The 18,003-nt window shown below is 43.1% G+C and overlaps 2 protein-coding genes across 5 annotated transcripts in view; one reads left to right on the forward strand and one right to left on the reverse strand.

Annotated features, from left to right (window-relative positions):
- ccnk (cyclin K) lies at positions 1-8,122 on the reverse strand. Of its 2 annotated transcripts, none has more exons than XM_080883699.1 (11): positions 7,982-8,122; positions 6,977-7,209; positions 4,796-4,877; positions 4,567-4,698; positions 3,011-3,116; positions 2,866-2,923; positions 2,561-2,730; positions 2,258-2,466; positions 2,140-2,170; positions 1,824-1,895; positions 1-1,364 (listed from the first exon to the last, which is right to left on the reverse strand). In XM_080883699.1, exons 1-11 carry the CDS (start codon positions 7,988-7,990, stop codon positions 850-852), a joined length of 1,617 nt encoding a protein of 538 aa, XP_080739825.1. In that variant the 5' UTR covers positions 7,991-8,122; the 3' UTR covers positions 1-849. The 2 variants fall into 2 exon arrangements, with proteins under 2 accessions (XP_080739825.1, XP_080739824.1); XM_080883698.1 differs by having other exon boundaries at positions 6,977-7,212.
- Positions 8,123-12,030: 3,908 nt separating this feature from the next.
- The window catches only part of bcl11bb (BCL11 transcription factor B b), a 36,899-nt gene continuing 30,926 nt past the window's right edge, over positions 12,031-18,003 (forward strand). For all 3 annotated transcript variants that reach the window (XM_080883195.1, XM_080883197.1, XM_080883196.1), the window contains exon 1: positions 12,031-12,853. In XM_080883195.1, the coding sequence (XP_080739321.1) occupies positions 12,790-12,853 (64 nt within the window). In that variant the 5' untranslated portion in view covers positions 12,031-12,789. The remainder of the gene's footprint in view (positions 12,854-18,003) is intronic.

Here is an 18,003-nt window from a genome sequence, read left to right on the forward strand (position 1 = left end):
TCAGTTTTTCTTTTCTTCTTTATTGGGCTTCTTAGACCAGTGACAGTGAATGAGGAAATTATTGTTTTAATGTTTACTGCTCTGGGTGCAGAAGCGGATGAGAAGATGGGTGGTGACATGAGGGGGGAAAAGCAGCAGAAATGTCTTGCAACACTACCTCAGTGTTATCAGAGTAAAATGTAAAAAACCAACAAAAGAAAAAACGCTGTTTAAACCACAAAAAATATACAGCATGTGTCTGTTCAAGTCTTTCAATACGACAGTCCCACAGCATATTCAACCACCTTAAGATTTTATTACACTGCTCTCAGCAGAACAATGAGAATGTGGAGAAGAGAACACAAAGTGAAGGGAGGTGTATTCAGGAAAACCAATAAAGGTGACAGAATAAAGGAAGGAACACAAGACCCAACCTTAGATCCACTCAAAGGCTGAATGAAACTGGAACATTTCACCATCCCACAATTAGTGAGAGTGCATGTATGACAACAGAAAAAAAATCTCTTATTTCCTGATAAATTTCCAGAAAAAAACTAATAAAAACAATGACTGGACAGTGTTTCTCATAAGCTCCTGGAACTGGGCACTGTGAGTACCTATCCTCTACATATTTGCTAATTTGTTAACCTTCCTATCACCTCCCATAACAAAACTGTCCAGACCTCACTTTATCTTTACAGTCCATTTACCTACACGCTTTCTTTCACAACCCTGCACCTCTCTATCAGAAGTTAAGTCATGAAGCAGCTCCGCTTTTCCTGTTTTGCTCCAAGATAACAAGATCCTGGTTGTTTTTATTCGCCCCAGTTGTGGCTCTGCACAAGCTCAGTTCACAGACTTATCACATTCTCATCTCATCCATGCGCCACGGTTCATAGGCATACCAGGCGGAGGGGGCAAGGGCACCTGTGACTGTCCTGGAGGCACTGGAGGTGGAGGAGGGTACCCAGTGGGTGGAAGGGCCATCCCTGGTGGAGGCACGTGGCCTGGTGGCATGCGTGGAGGCGGTGGCGGGGGGTAGTTGTTGTAGACCGGTGGTGGATAGGATGGTGGCAAGCTGGGTGGTGGGTATGTGGAGGGAGGAGGTGGTGGCCCAGGAGGAGGTGCTGAAGGTGGTGGATAGACGTGATACATTGGGGGTGCGTAGCTGGGCGGCATGGAGTAGGAGGGACCCTCAGTCTTCATCATGGACTGTAGGCTCTGGTAGCCTTCACCAGACATATAAGAGCTCGTTGTGGACATCAAGTAGTTGGAAGGTGGTGGAGGAGGAGGGCGGTGGGGCAGCGGAGGAGGCTGGTGTGGAGGTGGAGCCTGTGGGGGAGGAGGAGCTGTTTCATTTCCTGGTTCTGCTTCTGCGGGAGGAGCTGGAGTGAAAGGACAAAGTAAAGAGAAACGACTTGTTAATAAAAATCAGCTTCCCTACTGCAAAGATCTAAAATGAAGCTCTCCATTCTCAGACAGTGAGCACACGGGCAGACCAAAACTACCAGGCTTAGCCACATAGGAGGTCTCATTATGAGGCTCAAGCACTAATCAGATTGGTCTGGGATAGGTTAGGGGTATGCGTGTCTTGGGAAATAATGTCCAGACGAGATGTGGTTACGTAAGCAGACTGAAAGGACTAACGACTGTGGGCTGCTTCTAAGCTCGAGCTGCAGGCAGGGGGTCCTGGCTGCTCATTATTGGTTGCTGTGGTGGCGCACGCAAACAGAGTATTAAGAGGACGCCAGCACGTAACGATATTTTGATCCAGCTCTAAATCATTTGAACTTCCTGGACAGTGTAAAGAATGCAGATGACGTAAGCTACACAGTCACGCTTACCTGGGGGTGGCTGCGTTGTGGGTAGAGGAGGCATGGGGCTCTCCAGTCGAGGAATCTTTGATCCAACTTGTTCTGTGAATTAAATAGAAGCTTTTTAAGACAAAACAAAACTGTAACTGCGTAAGCAAATGCTTCTGTGCTCCTGGATAATCATAAAAACCTCAACCCTGCCAGGAAAATCTAACTGCCGTCTTTCATCTTTCTCTAAACTGCTCTTCGTTGACATTAATTTGTTGCTTTCTTGGAGACATTTCAGTTTAATTTCATCAGATTTTAACAGCTTTAAAATCTGCCTAATCATTAATAAACATGTTACCTGGAGCCTTTGGTTCATCTTTGGGGGACGTCTGTAACACAGAGGAAATAAAATATGAGCCCCGTGCATGAATCATGTTAAACACGAGTTGTACAGCACAGGCTGAATGTATACTTACATGTGAGCGTTTAAGCTGGCGTGACGGGCTACCACCCTGAGGGGAAGTCTTTTTTGGTGGTGGGGGAGGAGGGTTAGCGGCTGGCGGTTGTCCCTGTGGAGCTGGAGGAGCAGAGATCGGAGCAGCAGGTGCCCTCTCCTTCTCCTGCATCTGCTGAGGGATGGGTTTGTTTCCCTGAGAGTACAGGTCCAGGATCTGGTGGCAAATGTCTGGAAGGCAAAGACATGTTTTTTTTGGTAAAGACAAAAAAAAAAAAAAATACAAAGGAAGAGGCTTTAAGTGGAACGTCTTTATGCTGAGTACCTTCAAGTAGCTCCACTGGAACGTCCTGGACAAACTGCTCCCACCAGCGGCGTGTAGACTGCTTGTTGGTCCATTCCTGGATGTCGAATTTGCACAGGCGGCCAGCCAGGTACATGACAGCGACCGCGATGATCTCCGGCTCCCACTGCAGAGACAGCATGGTGCACAGGCTGCAAACAACACGAGAGGTGGTTTGAGTTTTTGCCCGTTGAAGCACCAGGTTATTGTGACATCACCATATAACTTTGCATTCCTTACAAATGAAAACTAACCAGGCTGTAAAACCTGACGCACAAAATCCTCACCTGTCGTTGACAAAGGTCCAAGCCATTTGCAGCACCTTGCACACTTTATTCTTCTCCCCTGTAACGTGAAACAGGTCAGAGTTTGCCCACAGGACCATCATTTCTCACGCTCTGTGGAGCTGATGTCATACTTATCCTATCTCACCTTTGAGCTGCTTGACATAGCGCAGCAGGAACATGTAGGGGTGCTCCACCTGCAGGTCAAACTTGATCGTCTGGAGCAAAATTCTCTCTAACACCATCACCTCTTCCTGTTAAAACAAGCAGGCTAATTAAAAGCTTACTGCTGTGTCAGAGTATCGTTCTTCCAAAAAACACCCTGCTCGTAAATGTGGAGGCAGTCTCTAAAAACGCTGTAGGTGCTGGAAATCCTGCACATGTTAAAAACATGAAAGCTCACAACTAGATTGTATGTGTGGTCGTTTTCTCTGGATGTTGCCATTTGTTGTGGCAATGAATGACAAAAAATTCTCCTTTTAAAAAATGTAACAATAATATTGTCTTTTGGAAAAATCCTAATTTTAGTGGCTTAACAAGACAAGTTCCCATTACCTTTACTTCCAATTAGTAACGATAAGCCAGATGAGAGTCGAATAGCTAAACTTTTCATTTAAAAACACTTAAGTAAGAAAGAAGCTGATGTACAATTCTGACTTAATGACAGTAGTTAAGCTACTAAAAACTGGTGAGAAAAGCCAGGACACTGATGGTGGCTTATAACTAAAAGGCTGGTATCCAAATACCAATGAGGTATTTGGTATGACTGCAAATGATTGGCAGTAAAAGCCCTCTATAAGTTAAAGCTATTGGACTAAAGGCTTCAGCTCAACTGAGTAAAGCACTCAGGCTCATGTTTTGGGAGAAACTGGCTAATTCTAGCATGATGCTAAATAAGCTAAAGAGCGACTGGGAAAGCAAACAAGCCGTCTGTAAGATGCTTGTGCCGCTTCATGTGAGTGCTGTAAATGTGTCTAACAAAGTGACAAGTTATAAGCCAGGTCCAGATGTCACAGATCTATCAGCTCTATCAAAAGTACTCAAGGTTAAGTGAAACAGAGGCTACTTCAAGTTAATAGATATTTTAGCTCGCCAACTGGTAAGAGGAAAAAGAAAATCTTGAATGTTGAGAGGGAGTTTTTAATAGCAAAGACGTGAAGCGGCATAATGACATAATCATATTCCACTGCATTTACAGCTTGTTCTTGTTTGGTTTTGACCCCGTGAGAGCTGCCGGTTTGATTACTGTCTCTGTGAGTCAGGGCACATAAAGCTGTGTTGAGTGACGCTCTGATGACCTCGCTGATGTGTTTAAAGAATGAGTCATGGCTCACTGTGGTATTACACACCTAATGTACCAGCTTAAAACTAAAGAAATGTAAGCGTGTTTGAGCAAAGCTTTGTATGCAAGTGAACACAGACAGTTATTCTAATAAAAGCGAGGAATAAAAGTTTGTTTGTAATGCAAGCCTGCTTCGCTTACAGGCAGCAATGGTAAATAAAAGCCCTGATCACTAAAAAAATAAGTAAGGAACTTTTTAGGTTATTGGAAACTTCAGTTTTACCAGGACCTCATTTATTCTGCCTGTATCAGTGAGCGCTGTTACACACCACCTGTTTTTAAACAGGTATTCACACCCATTCTGCTTCTGCAATCACAAGTGAAAAACCTCTCAAAACAAAGGTCAATACAAGGAACTGCACCTTGGGATCATCTCCAAACTGGGCAAACTGCACATCATTCAGGAGGCTGCGGGCAGTTTTAATGATATCTTTGCACTTCTTTGGGGTTTCCTCTACTTTACCAGCCAAGAAAAGACAACAAGCTCCCGTCACCTGTCGAGACACATATCACACCATTACTTCACCATTACAAACATCAGGTCTGCTTCCAGGAGTGAAACAAACAGAGACCATTATCAGATTGACTTACATATCTGGGAAACTGCTTGAAGGAGTGAAACATGTAGAAGCGGTGGAAATATATGATGCCCGTTGCCAGTGTGTCATAGTGTCTGAATGCAGGTCAAGGACTCACAAAGACTATTAACGGTTTGCAAAATATCAGCTTTAACATGTGACTCTTTAAATTAAAAAAAAAATTATTTTAATAATGCTTCCACAAACATCATTATATATAAGTATTAGGGGTGCAACGATACACAAAATTCACGGTTCGGTTCGATACTTTGGTGTCACGGTTCGATATTTTTTCGATACAAAAAAAATGTTCATGCCTTTTTAATTTGTCATTTATTAAAATTATAAATATATATTTTAACTCAAAAGTACAGTTTTTAAATTTAACCCTAACCCTTGTGCGTGTTTTTTATTTTGACAGCGAATGCGCACCTGCGGACCACTTATGTGCAGCCCTGGTTATTTAGCTCGTCATATTGCAGCCACAGAAATTCTTTTGTCCATGAAACCATAAAGCTGCACTTTCTTTTTGCCTTATAGTCTGATTTGTCATAACTTCTCCGTTTTGTGGTAAGCTTTTCTTTGGCTGTCACTTCTTCACCCTGACCTGTCTTATTTGGCTCAGCAGAACTAAAATATATATCTGTCTGTGAAGGTTCTCAGTCATCCAGGTCATCGTAGTGATATATATATCCTGCCGCACTCACATAAGCTCAGCGAATCTCTGCGCGATCAACCTCTCACATGTTTAAGCTGCGGGAGATTTCACTTGTCATGTTTGCATAGTAAGCTAACAATTAATAAGACGATGTCAGAGGAATTGGTGCACAAATTATCATCACTCACAGATCAGTGCTGTCGCTCTCTATACACAGTTCACGTGATTGCAAAGTGAAAGCAAAAAACAAGCGCAAATTCAAACGCGACTTCAATATGTCACATATTGACAGTGGCTCACCGATGCCAATGACATAATTACCCAGCTACATTTCTGAAAGAATGCAAAAGCATTGACATATATTTTTCCTACAATAGCCCGACGGGCAGGGAAGAGATAGATTTTGGTAGCCCGACTGAAAAGATCGCTAGCCCCGGGACGTCGGGCTAGCGATATTGCGAGCCCTGTATCTGATTGAGGAATCACTCATCTTTGGAAAAGAGAGTTTATTACAGAGAAATGTCTCTTTCCAAAATAAAAGCTATACTATCCGCTTCTTCTGGGCTATATTCTCAGCAGCATATTAAACACATAAGGAGAATCATGTGCTAACAGCTGTCTAAATGACTCGGCTAAAGTTAGTAGCATGCTTGTTGTTTTTTTTCTGCTTCCACTTGTCTTTGCACTAGGATGATGTCGGCGTAAATGTGCAGTCATATTCGTTGTGTTCCCACTAGTGCTTTCAGGTTAATCTCGTTGAAATGACCTTAACGCCACAACACGGCAAATCTCCGTTAACGAGCTACCGCCGATCGCCCGTGCATGGGGCTAGATGGCCAACATGTTAACGAGCTAACTGCGCTAACACACTAGCTCCCACCCATGTAATTGAGCATTGCATGGCAAACATACTGTTTTACTTTAGTCCATGACGCACTTACCTTCAGGGTCATACGTCACATGAAAACCAAAATAATTCCAAACGCCAGATCTGAATGAGGGTGCGGGAGGTCCATGTTGTAAGGAGAGCTTAACTTCTGTCTCGCTAGCTTGCCCTGCGCTCTTCCTTCTGACGATGCTGTCTGTGTTGAGCGCTCAGTGAATCTGCGTTCGACTACTCCGCCTAGGCTGCACTGTCGAGCCTAGGCGGAGTAGTCGAACGCAGATTCACTGAGCGCTCAACACAGACAGCATCGTCAGAAGGAAAGTTGATAAAATAAATTAAAAATTTTGTATTGTTCGATACATATGCGTACCGAACCGAAAGCACTGTATCGAACGGTTCAATATCGATACGAATATCGTTGCACCCCTAATAAGTATATATCAGACAGACCCTGTAAAAATGTTCACATTCACATCAAAGTAGGTTCTGTGAGAAAGGACAAGACAGCCATAAAAGGCGTTTTCAGATGTATTGCTTTTTAAAAGTCTCTTTATCTTTAACTATAAAACTGAAGCATGTGGCACTGATTAATCTTGTGACCCTTTCTCTTGTAGCTGTAGCAATGAATCTATCATCTAAATCAAGGATACAAGCCAAGTCGGGTCCCCACGTCGAATATGAAGCGAGCCCCTTCTCTGCGATACCGGGCCTCTGTGCCAGGGTCCAGACCCTCAGACTGAGAGGGCGTGTGGGCTAAATCCTTCTTGTCCCAGTACCAGCATGGTTTTATATGGTCCAAGATTGCCTGGCCCGTCATTGACGAGTTTTCCTTGGATTCCTTCATTGATTGAGGAGAGGCGGTGGATGGACCCGCTGTGCTGGACTGCTGAGATAAAAATAAAAAGGATCATCACTAAGGGCAGCAAAGCATTAAATAGCATAGCTCATACGAGTAGATATTTACGTTCAGGCAAAGAGTACCACAAATCCTGTCTCTTTCTTAAAAAGGATCTGTCTATAACCTGGCCACCAGTGTATTCTGTGAGGGCCATAGCGCAGTTTTATACACACTCAGGCTTATAAAAAGTGTAATTAGCTTGTAGTCCACGGTGTGAGACGCTAAAGAGCAGTAAACATTTCTGAGCTACACTGAGCTCCAAGTCCAGGCTCGTTGTAAACAAATCGATGATTAAAATGGATTCAGATAGCAACATAATATATTTCTATAGTTTTCACGGATCTGTGAATGTCGGCTCCCAGTGTGCATACAGCAGCACAGCAGAATCAACAGTCGAGTTTACACACAGCGAATAATGCTTTGCAACGAACCCGCTACTGCTGGCACTGTTAGCTGTGATGGTAACTTAGCTTCGTAAAACTAAAAAAGCCGCTAGAGGCGGAGATTAGGGTAACACGAGCCACACACTCGAAGCGGCTTAAACGCACCGACAGGCTAACATCTATGAAACACTCAAGCTGAGGGCAACCAACGCCGTCACATCAACAGGGCCACTCTGCACCAGCCTCGGCTAGCTAAACCTCGGCTAGCAAACTTGCTCCACTCGGTGTAACGCCGAAGCTTCCGACATGTCACAAGTAGTTCAGAATTCAGCCTCTTCACCTCCCCGCCGCTTCCAACGAGACACAACTCTTACCTTTAACATGTAGACGTCCGAATAAATCGCCTGAATCAGGCAGTTGTAGCAATAATCCACAGTTGATCACAATAAGTTGGCTAACAAGTGAACAACAGACCCCATTGTAACAAGGGCACCACCATTTTGCGGTACGTCAGACCGTTGGATGACGTCATCACGCAGGCACTGAGGTACACGTGCTCTCGGGTCACATTTTTCTTTCCATTTCCACTGCTAAATTAATTTCATTCGTGTTTTGAGTCTATCTAGCGCTGCTGGAAACAGCCCGCCTTTCCTGAAAACATTTTAAATTCTTATATTCTTGATAATAATCTAAAGGATGATATTCCCAATAATATCCACTAGAGGGAGACACAGAATCTCTCTTGGACTTTGGCGGTCAGCATTGACCAAATAGTTTACATGTGCAAATTACAAACAAGCAAGCAAATATTATTTACATTGTGCTAAATAGTCACCGGTTATTTTCACACCTGGTGAGTCCTGCAGCAGGTAACACCCAAACATAGAAATATGCTCCTCATAAGAAATATCACTCGATGTAGCAGTAGCAGGATGTTTAAGGAACCCAACCAAACAAGTATGAGTTGTGACCAGTATAAATGCGAATCTGCAGGTAAGTTAAAAATTAAATTAAAAAGAAAAAATGACAAGGTTAAACACGTATAATACATAAACTGAAGCAGATTTTCCTTTGATACCTATAGATCTTTATACATCTGTATGTGTTACAAACATACTTCTGATGCACAACTGGATCTAAGAGTAGATGAGTTTTGCCGGTGTTTGCCTGATAGTGCACATACTAAAGAACACTGAGCCAAAATCTACTCTGTCTGACTCCCTAAAATAAACATCACTGGTTTATTTTACTGATTAAACACAAGAAAATCCCTCATTCTTTTACCTCAGTGCCGGCGTTATCTTCTATATTACTCGTGAGTTATTTATATCTAATCAAACAATACGTACACGTTTAAAATTAACTTAAATATTGGTTTTGAGCTGTATGCACAGAATGACGATGATATTAATTAATACGCAAAACAATATATGCACATGAGATTCAAACTGCAAATAATTATCATGTATTATCTGTCACTATGGCTTCTGAGTTCAAACATGAAGGTTGTGAAACAGGACAGATTAGGAAAGTTTACCACCTCATCCTGCTGCAAAGGAGAAGGCGAGAAAAGGGACTGATTAGGACAAAAAAAAGACGTGTTTATTGGTAATGGAAACTTGCTATCATATTAACCAAAAAGGAATTTTAAGCAGGAAAATGAAAATATTAGAAAAGTAATTTTCCTTTAGGCTCCTGTTGTTGACACGTGAAAGGTGCAGCATCATCTGTGCTTGTTTAAATGTCACTGCATAAGAGCGGGGCTTGCAAGTAACATCTTGTGCCCTCTGCATCCCCCTCCCGCCCAGTCTCACTTCTGAGAAAAGCCAGCATTGAATCATTTACTCCGTCCAAATTAAAATTTGGAATCTGCATGCATTATATATTCACCCCTGCTCGGACAAATCCTCTTAACTGTGGGAGAAATTGTCAGGATGTGTCCTGTAGAAAAGTAAGAGCCTTGTCTAGTTGTATTGCCTGTAGCAAGGGAGCATCTCAATCTGTCACTCAAATCCACACACACACACACACACACACACACACACACACACACACACACACACACACACCAGCCACCGTAAATCAGCTTATGAATAATATATACTTATACTTTCTTTATTAATATTAAACATTGCATAATGAAGCGCCGACTATAAGCAAATCCCAGAGCAATATTCATATTACCCCAGCTCTCCTGGAGTGGACCTTTCATTGTTTATGTCAGCTCTGTCACGCTGTGGTTAAACGCGTTGAAGCGACTGCCTCCAAAGGTCTGCACGCTTAACCCTAAAAACTGTATAAAGTCCAGTTTCCGTCATGTACATTAGTCTATTTTAGGACTATATTAATGTCTTTGTTGTATTCTTTGGAGAGTAAATAAATGGGAGGGACATGAAAAATGGAAGACGTAAGGGATGCAATGATGGAGGTGACCCAGAGTCAAAGCCGGGGGAGTCGCGTGTCCACACAAATGCAAAAGCTTCTAATTTTAAAAAAAAAACTTTGTTATCGGGCTCATTATTTTAATGCTTAACTGTAAGTTACAAACAAGGCAGATCTTTCTAAAGTCAGTAGATTGCATGTCAGCACCGTGGCCCCTTGTAAGTTGGACAAAACTTTCACATCTTGCTTGGATGTTGCCCCGTGGTGTGTTCAGGTACCTCCTCTTGAGCGACCGCACTTAGCATGAGAGATGCATGTCTCCTTAGAGGCAACATTTGGACTTAAAACCTTTCCTGTGTCCACAAGTGGGGTATTTGTGGTATGTTGGCCCCATGCAACCCAGCTTTAAACTGCCTTTGCCCAGAGCCTGCAGTTACAAGCTATAATGGAGACATTGATGTATTATTGAGAAACCCATGGGTAAGGATCAAGGAGCTGCTCGCAGCCGGCAGGGATGGCAAGAGAGAGAGCGAGAGAGAGAGAGCGTGCGTGAACTCAGGATAATGTTTTCCTTCAGCATTCAATATGTCCGCGACTGCTGTTGCTCTCTTGGCCCGACGCGGAGTCGAAGACACTCCGTGTAATATCACATATCGAATTTATGCGCTCCAGTCAAAGCAATATGCTCGACAACATGCTTGGCCTATCTGTGAAAGATAGCTGTTGTGCCGTAGTGTTTCCATGTGGTGTCTGCTGAGGTTACGTCTACTTGAGCCAGAGCTGAGATGACATTTCATTTATATAAATAATTACTGTCCTGAAAGTCCCCTAGGCCTGCCCCGAAGCAATCAAACTTCTAATGCTCTTAAAATTGCCCACCATGTTTTATTAATGGCGGGCTGTAAAATGTATTGCTATGGCTGCACACTTCTCTGCTGATCTACGAGGAAACAGTGTCAACTTTAAACGGCCGTGTGAGGCTATTATTTTTATTCGACAATGTATTTCAAGCAAATTACGGCACGGCACCACTTTGGACTGTATGGTGTGGTGGCATTAGAGCTGTACTAACCTGTATCTCAATGCAGACCCGTACGTGTGCAATTACCTTCCCTTAGTGCTATTAATTGCCTCTCAGTGAACCCGATCTGCTTTTCCAAGGACTCTCTCTCAGACGCTGAACTGTATAAATGGCAAATTAAGGAGGCTTCATTCTAAAAATAGGGATGGAGTTTAGTAATGCTGCATTAAGGTATCACCGCCTAAACAGGTTCTCCAGACTGTGCCAACAGAGGGTACTGTTGCCTCACAACATATTTAAATGATCCCCAACAACAAAGCTACAGCATGGGTTTTCCACCCTCTGACTCAAATGTGAGTAAATACTACATGTATGGTGCCATGTGTCCTGTGCATTGCTTCACCGTTTACACAGCCGACAAACGCACAGCAACACAAAGGATTAATTGTCTAAATTAAAGGTGACCCTTCATCCAAGTTTGACTTGGACCTGATCGAGGTGTTTGCTGTTCTTGTTTTAAGATCATTTCCATCTGGCGTGCCTGTGAGGCTTCTGTAAGCAAGGATGATGAGGTGGTGGTTCTAAATAGGTAAAAGGTGAAATGACCAGATTGATTTACTTCATACTATTTGTGATAGAATTACCAAAAAGAAAAAAGAAAGTCAAGGTGAATTTTGGCTGCTAACTCGACACTGCTTCCAATAGCCAGACATGAGCGTGTCTGTGAAGTAGCCACTGCTGAGTGATGTTTGCGTCTGAAGCTGGTGGTGGAGCTCTGGGGAGCCACTGCTGGTTGCCCCCCGCAAATTGTCTCTGTGTTGTTTGCCGTTCACACCTCTGTAGTGGCTGATGTCTTGGACGCACTTAAACTTGAATGAGGCAACACCAACCACACACACAAACACCCACACACACATGCGGGTCGCCCCAAACAGGGCATGTTTCGTCGTGTGAGCTGCAAAGACGGCTCAATAGGAGACACTGGAGCTTGTTGGAAGGAGGGGAGGGAGGTGTCTCTTGTCCGTCTGCCCGCCTGCGCTCTCTCTCTCTCTCTCTCTCTCTGTCGCTTTCTCTCCCTCTCTCAATCAACGCGGCTACTGCCACGAGAGCCAAGAGTTGCCGTTTCTGCGCACCGATGCCAAAACGCGCGAGGGGAGTCAGTGCCAAAGGGTCATTGTAGCGCGCCACTGCTGAGATGGAAGGACTGTAGGGAATCCTAAACTAAAGAGCCACCATTTGAACCCAGATGATATAATTATATCATTAAAATTAAAGAAAAGGAGAGGAGTTAAATAGGTGACAACATCCATCACTGGTGGAGTGCTCCGTAGGCTACTTAATCTGTCACCGCGGTCGCTGCAGAAGCGGACAGTCCAGGATTTTTTTTTCCTTTCCTTGTCCTATTTGGTTAATCTGCAAAAGCTCACTGTACCGGCGCACTCATTAAGTCATCGGTCGTCTGCAGACGCTTCCTTGCTAAAACTACACTTTTTTGGCGTCCTTAATCCAAGTGTTGCTTCCTCCGAGGCGCAGCAGGACACCGTGGACTGAGCGGTCCTTCATCCTTATCGCGCTGCTGTCCGACTGGTGATCTTTCCAAAAGAAAAAAAAAAAAGAAACAAAAAAAGACGATTTCCAGCTAAAGACTGTGAAAAGCAGCAGGGGAATACAAAAGGGAGCGGGAAGTCGGGGACCTGTGATCCAGAGAGGACCGACACCACGGTCCAAGCCGACTCCAAGTGCCGTTCACCGGGCGATGCCAGAGTAGATGCCGGGGCAATGTCCCGCCGCAAGCAGGTGAACCCGCAGCACTTATCGTTGACGCACAGGGAGACAATACAAGGTGAGGTTAAAATCTTTACACGCTTATCACTTCCTTTATCGTAACATTTACTGCTTTGCAATTTTGTCAATATTATTATTTAGCCCGATTCGGACTTTCGGGCCAATATAAATAAATAAAGAACTAAACGTGATTAATAACGCACTTTTCTTTTTAGTAAAACACGAAGACAGCACGTTGTTTTCAGTGATTGCAAAAAATGCGCCGAACAAGAAAAAATAAATAGATCATGTGATATCACTCATGCACAAACAATAAAAAATAGTAGGTATACCGTGCAGCTGCTTATTTAAAACTAAACTTTTAGACTCGATGCGAGTGACTGCATGGCTTCTAAACTATTTTATCATTTGTATCAGTGTAAGTGAGACCGTTTTTACATGCGCCTTTTTCGGCTTCAGTGGATTTTACTACAAGGGACGATCCTGTGACAGCTACAACTGGGGTGTCTGCTTGATTGTGTGTGTGAGTAGCACTCACACACACACACACACACACACACACACACACACACACACACACACACACACACACACACACACACACACACACACACACACACACGTGCACTGAGGTTGTACTCTAACAATTCATATTCAATTTTACGTTTTCTCTTCTCCCGGGATGTGTCACATTTGCGCGTGGATACTTTGTTAAACATTTCCACAGAGGGTGAGTTTGCACGATTAAAGTTTTTTTTCTTTCTTAAAAAATAGCCTCTTTCTCTTTCTCTCTCACTTTTTGTCACACACTCTAACATTTTGGCACAAAGCATCAAACTTAAAATGATTTTTTTGCGACACACCGGCCCACAAGAAGAATATTTAAGAATGGAGCAGGGCACGAAAATAAACACACACACACACACACACGGGGAAGATCACTATTTTTTTATTTGTACTATATTTGCTAATCTTATTATTACGTGGGCCACATTTTAGGATCCGTAGGGTCACAACTTCTTTTCACGAGTGCGGCAAAAAAAAAAACTGCGCAGGATTTTTCCTTTTTCTTTCTTTCTTTTTTTTCTTTTTTTTAGGGAGGCGAGCATATGATTAAAAAGTCTTATAATCCAATTTCAAATCAATTATATCAATCTAACCTTCATCTCCCAGCGCTCTGCTGTGCCTAAATCCAATTTCATAGAGGCCTAATCTGGGTAATTCATTGCAGAAGTTCATGATGTAATCTTTGGCCAATCTGTTTTGCGTTGAAAACGGTTAGGTGCATTCCGTCCCACCCGACACATTTAACATTTAGACTCATCACTATTCACTTTGGCACTCTCTCATTGACTTTCCCCTCTGAAGTTTTTTTTCTTTTTGTTTTTGTTGTTGCTGAAATTGTTTCGCCAATTTCAGACACAGAGAGCGATCTGAGAGACACATCCAGATATAAGCGGTTGGTTTTTTGTTAAATTAATGGAATTATTTTTATTTGTGATAACGTGCAGCACCACGTTAAGCTGATGCTTGGCTATGGTGCAGCTATTGATGTGAAGGCTGATTCTCTCTGTTGTCGCTCTGGCTGTCTGATAATTAATTCAGGTGGAGATGATTTCAGCCCCAGTCGTACATTTTTTCGACTGAACCGAAAAACAAACAAACAAAAATTTGCAAAACTTTGTTTGCACCTCAGGCACTGCTTTTGTGTGTTTAACACTTAATCTGGATAAAGTGTGTCTAACAATTGCAGCTTTTTTTCACCCTCTTTTTTACATAACATCCCTCTGTTATTAGTCAACTCATACAAATTAAGGCTAAAATAATATTTGCTTCTGCTTCTGCACCTGCTGAATGTCATTAGGCTGATAATTAGCTGTCACAGATCAGCTTTCATTTTCTTAATTTCTCTGTCCAAGCTCTCAAGCTGTGCTGAAATGTCCCCAGGATTCATTTGCTCTTGCCTGAAGCTTTAAATGACTGGATTTAGAAATCTTTTTAATCATCTCTGGCTTGGTCTTTAAAAACAAAAAAACAAAACTTGCAAGTGTCACAAAACAACTTAATATCTCTAAATGCTGACAAATGTTTTGGTGCTTAGCCTAATAACACAGGGGTGGTCGAGTACAGGGTGGAGGAAAGGAGGGGAAATGTGTGGAGAGAGGGCCTGGCTCTCATCTTCTTTCAGTGTCACCTACTTAAAAAAAACATACTCCAGCAGTGGCAAAGACCTGAGAGGCTCAGGTTCAAGAGGGAGGACTTGGACCTGTGTCCACAACTCAGGCTGGAGGACAAAGAGGGGCAGTGGGAGGAAAGCCAACTTGTTATTTGATTAAGTCAACACATGTACGGAGATACTGCCAAAGAAAAAGAAAGAAAGACGAGAAGAAAGAAGTACATTTCTGAAAAAAGAAAGTTTGATTTTAATATCACTTTGCAGCTCGACGGTTTCACATTTTCTGTATCAACTGTCGAGACCAGTCTCGGCGTATCTCTTTATAAAAGGAATGATATTTAGCTTCTGCAGGGCACCAGCATTCATCAAAACACACATCATGGCTCACTGTAACAGAACACAGCCTTGTGCCAGCTGCAGGACTACAGGTCATGCACTACTTATGAACAGAACCTGAATATCTGCATATTTCTGGACAGGCTTAGCAGAAGCCTGTGTACTTGCCAGGCCAGACATCTAAAGGGGTGAACAAGCGACTGTAACTGCAGTCGAGGCACTCAGTGCGCAAGTATGCAGCAAGGAAGGAACACGCTGACTCTATGTAGATCTGCCTATACTGTGCAACTGCAGAAAGAACCACGCTCAGAATACATCAGCACGTATCTGTTTATGCTCTCACTGTGACAAATGCAGCAGGCCGATTCAGTCGGCGCAGTTTATAGTTCATTCTCGGTTTCCTTACAGGGAAATCATCCCTATAGGCTTTTTCAGGCTCGGTGATTCAGCTTCGGAGTCACATCCGTGACAAAGAGAGACCTGTCACACAAATATCCTTATGAATTAGTCAAATTAATGTAGAACGACTGGCGTTTAGCATCCCAGGTTTGCTCCCCCCCCTTTCTTCAGAGAGTGGTGCATTTGCAATCTCGAATCAGATTTATTACTGTGAATTCTTCTCTGGATTCAGCCGTGGAAACGCCTCGTGATAACTGTTTACCCTCCGAATTGGCATGCTACTTGTGAAACAGTTAATGTTTTCTTCTTTATGCACACCATATGGCTGTCAAATGATGGGGAGAAACCCACCGTACGCAGTCTTACGCCACAGTAAATATGCACACACATTGTGGTAACCGGATGATAATCTCACAGGGGAGATGACTGTTGAGCGATTTATGATTCACTGCGAGGCAGTGCTGCAGTTTGTTCGCCGATTTTCCTTCTATATTTCAATATTATTGAACACGTTTAATCCGTTTTGCAATGCTTATAAAGCGGCTTTTTAAAATTATTATTATTATGATATCTCTAAAATTGTTTGGCAAATTTGATTTATATCACCAAATGTCATGCCTCAGAGGTTGCAAGTCATTTATAGCGATTTAGTGACAAGTCACAGTCAGCTGCAGTCGTATTTTGCTCACTTTCAGGCCTGATAATCTAAGATTTATGATAAGAAATAGGGCTGCTACAGATTAAATGGTGATATGATAATGAAACACACAGGCCTGGCCTTTCACAACGCACACTGTTGCAGCTCTCCTTGGCAATCGCTGCTGAGAAAAAAGGGGAGAGGCTAAGCGAGGCCGCTTGTCGTTTGAATTTTTGATTGCAACCATCTGCGTCGTTGCTGGTGTCATTTATTTTCAACGACAGCGTGAATCTTTCCCAACTTTCCCCTTTGGGGGTTTCTGTGTGTGTGCATGTGTTCTCAGCTCAGCAAAATGGAAAGGGGGAAAACAAAGAGAGGGAGACAGGTCTGAACCCATACGCTATGGCCGACTGTCATACGAGTGCCCATGGCCTTCCTCTGCCTTTCAACTGCCGAACAGAGCACGCAGCTGGTATTAAAGTGTTGTGTAAGACCAGCGGAAAATAGTTTCGTGGTTTTCTGTTCTGACACTGCTTCTTCGGGGCATTTCGTCAAATTCAAATAAAAAAAAGAAAAAAGAAAATTGTGTCTTATCCAAAAAAAATTGACTCCCCCCCCTCCTCTCCTCCTTTTATTCCGTTGGGAAGAGTAGAGCTTGTTTTGCCGTGCTGTCAAATTTCCTTGCTTTTGCCCTCACCTCGGGCACAGTGAAACTGCGAGAGAGTCGTCATGTATAAGAACATATAAGAACAAACACAATAGTTGAGGATTAGAAGGACTTATAGGTGCAATTAATGTCTGAGGACATGACTGGAGGCCAGAGTCCTCCTATATGCACTCTGGCAGGTTTCACCCACCTAGCTGGTTTCACCCAGCCGCTAACTTTTTACCAGTTTAATCACCGCTCGAGCATAGCCAAACTACACGGGATCAATTTCAGCATTTGCACTTAAAAGTATCTAAAAAATCCCAAAAATATTTTTTTATTAAGTGTTTTCTGGCCTTTGAACAGCTTTTTTTGACCTTCTACAAAGATGGAAATTTTGGTGAAAGAGGCCCATTGTCTTGAGCTCCCATCTGGTACATATTGTGCAGTGGCTGTGTGCAGCAGCAGCAGCAGCAGTAGTAATAGTGGAGTGAATGACTGACTCTCTCCTCATCAAACTGATAGGGGGTGCTCTAAGGCTGCCTCAGTTAACTCACACTTGATAAGGCAGAGTAGCAGGACTGTCACAGGGTGAATATAACTCCAAGTTTATATGTGTGTGTATGTGAGAAACAGAAGAAGAAGAAGAGACAGAAATAAAGTATGTGTGCTATCATGTCAGACAGCCCGGTTTCATTGCCATCATCACGCCTTCCCCAACGATGGCATGTTTGACAGCGTGTCAGCTATGCTCCTTTACCTATCAAGCTTGTTCCTCTCACATAGGAGTTTATACTGAGGAATTAGACACTGTCTGTCACCGTGATCGGCTACATTAGTCTGTTATTCTTTCACGTTTCCATTTTGCCGTGCTTGTGTCCAAGATTTTTTTATTTTTGTACCACCCTCCCGCCCCGCAAGCATTCCACGTTTGGTTCCTTCTTGCACACATGTTTTTCTCACACAGGTGAGCCTCGGGACAGATGAGTGCGCGGGTTTCAGAGAGGGGTGCGG

This window comes from Rhamphochromis sp. 'chilingali' (genome assembly GCF_963969265.1).
Source record: "Rhamphochromis sp. 'chilingali' genome assembly, chromosome: 5".
NCBI classification, from domain to species: Eukaryota; Metazoa; Chordata; class Actinopteri; order Cichliformes; family Cichlidae; genus Rhamphochromis; species Rhamphochromis sp. 'chilingali'.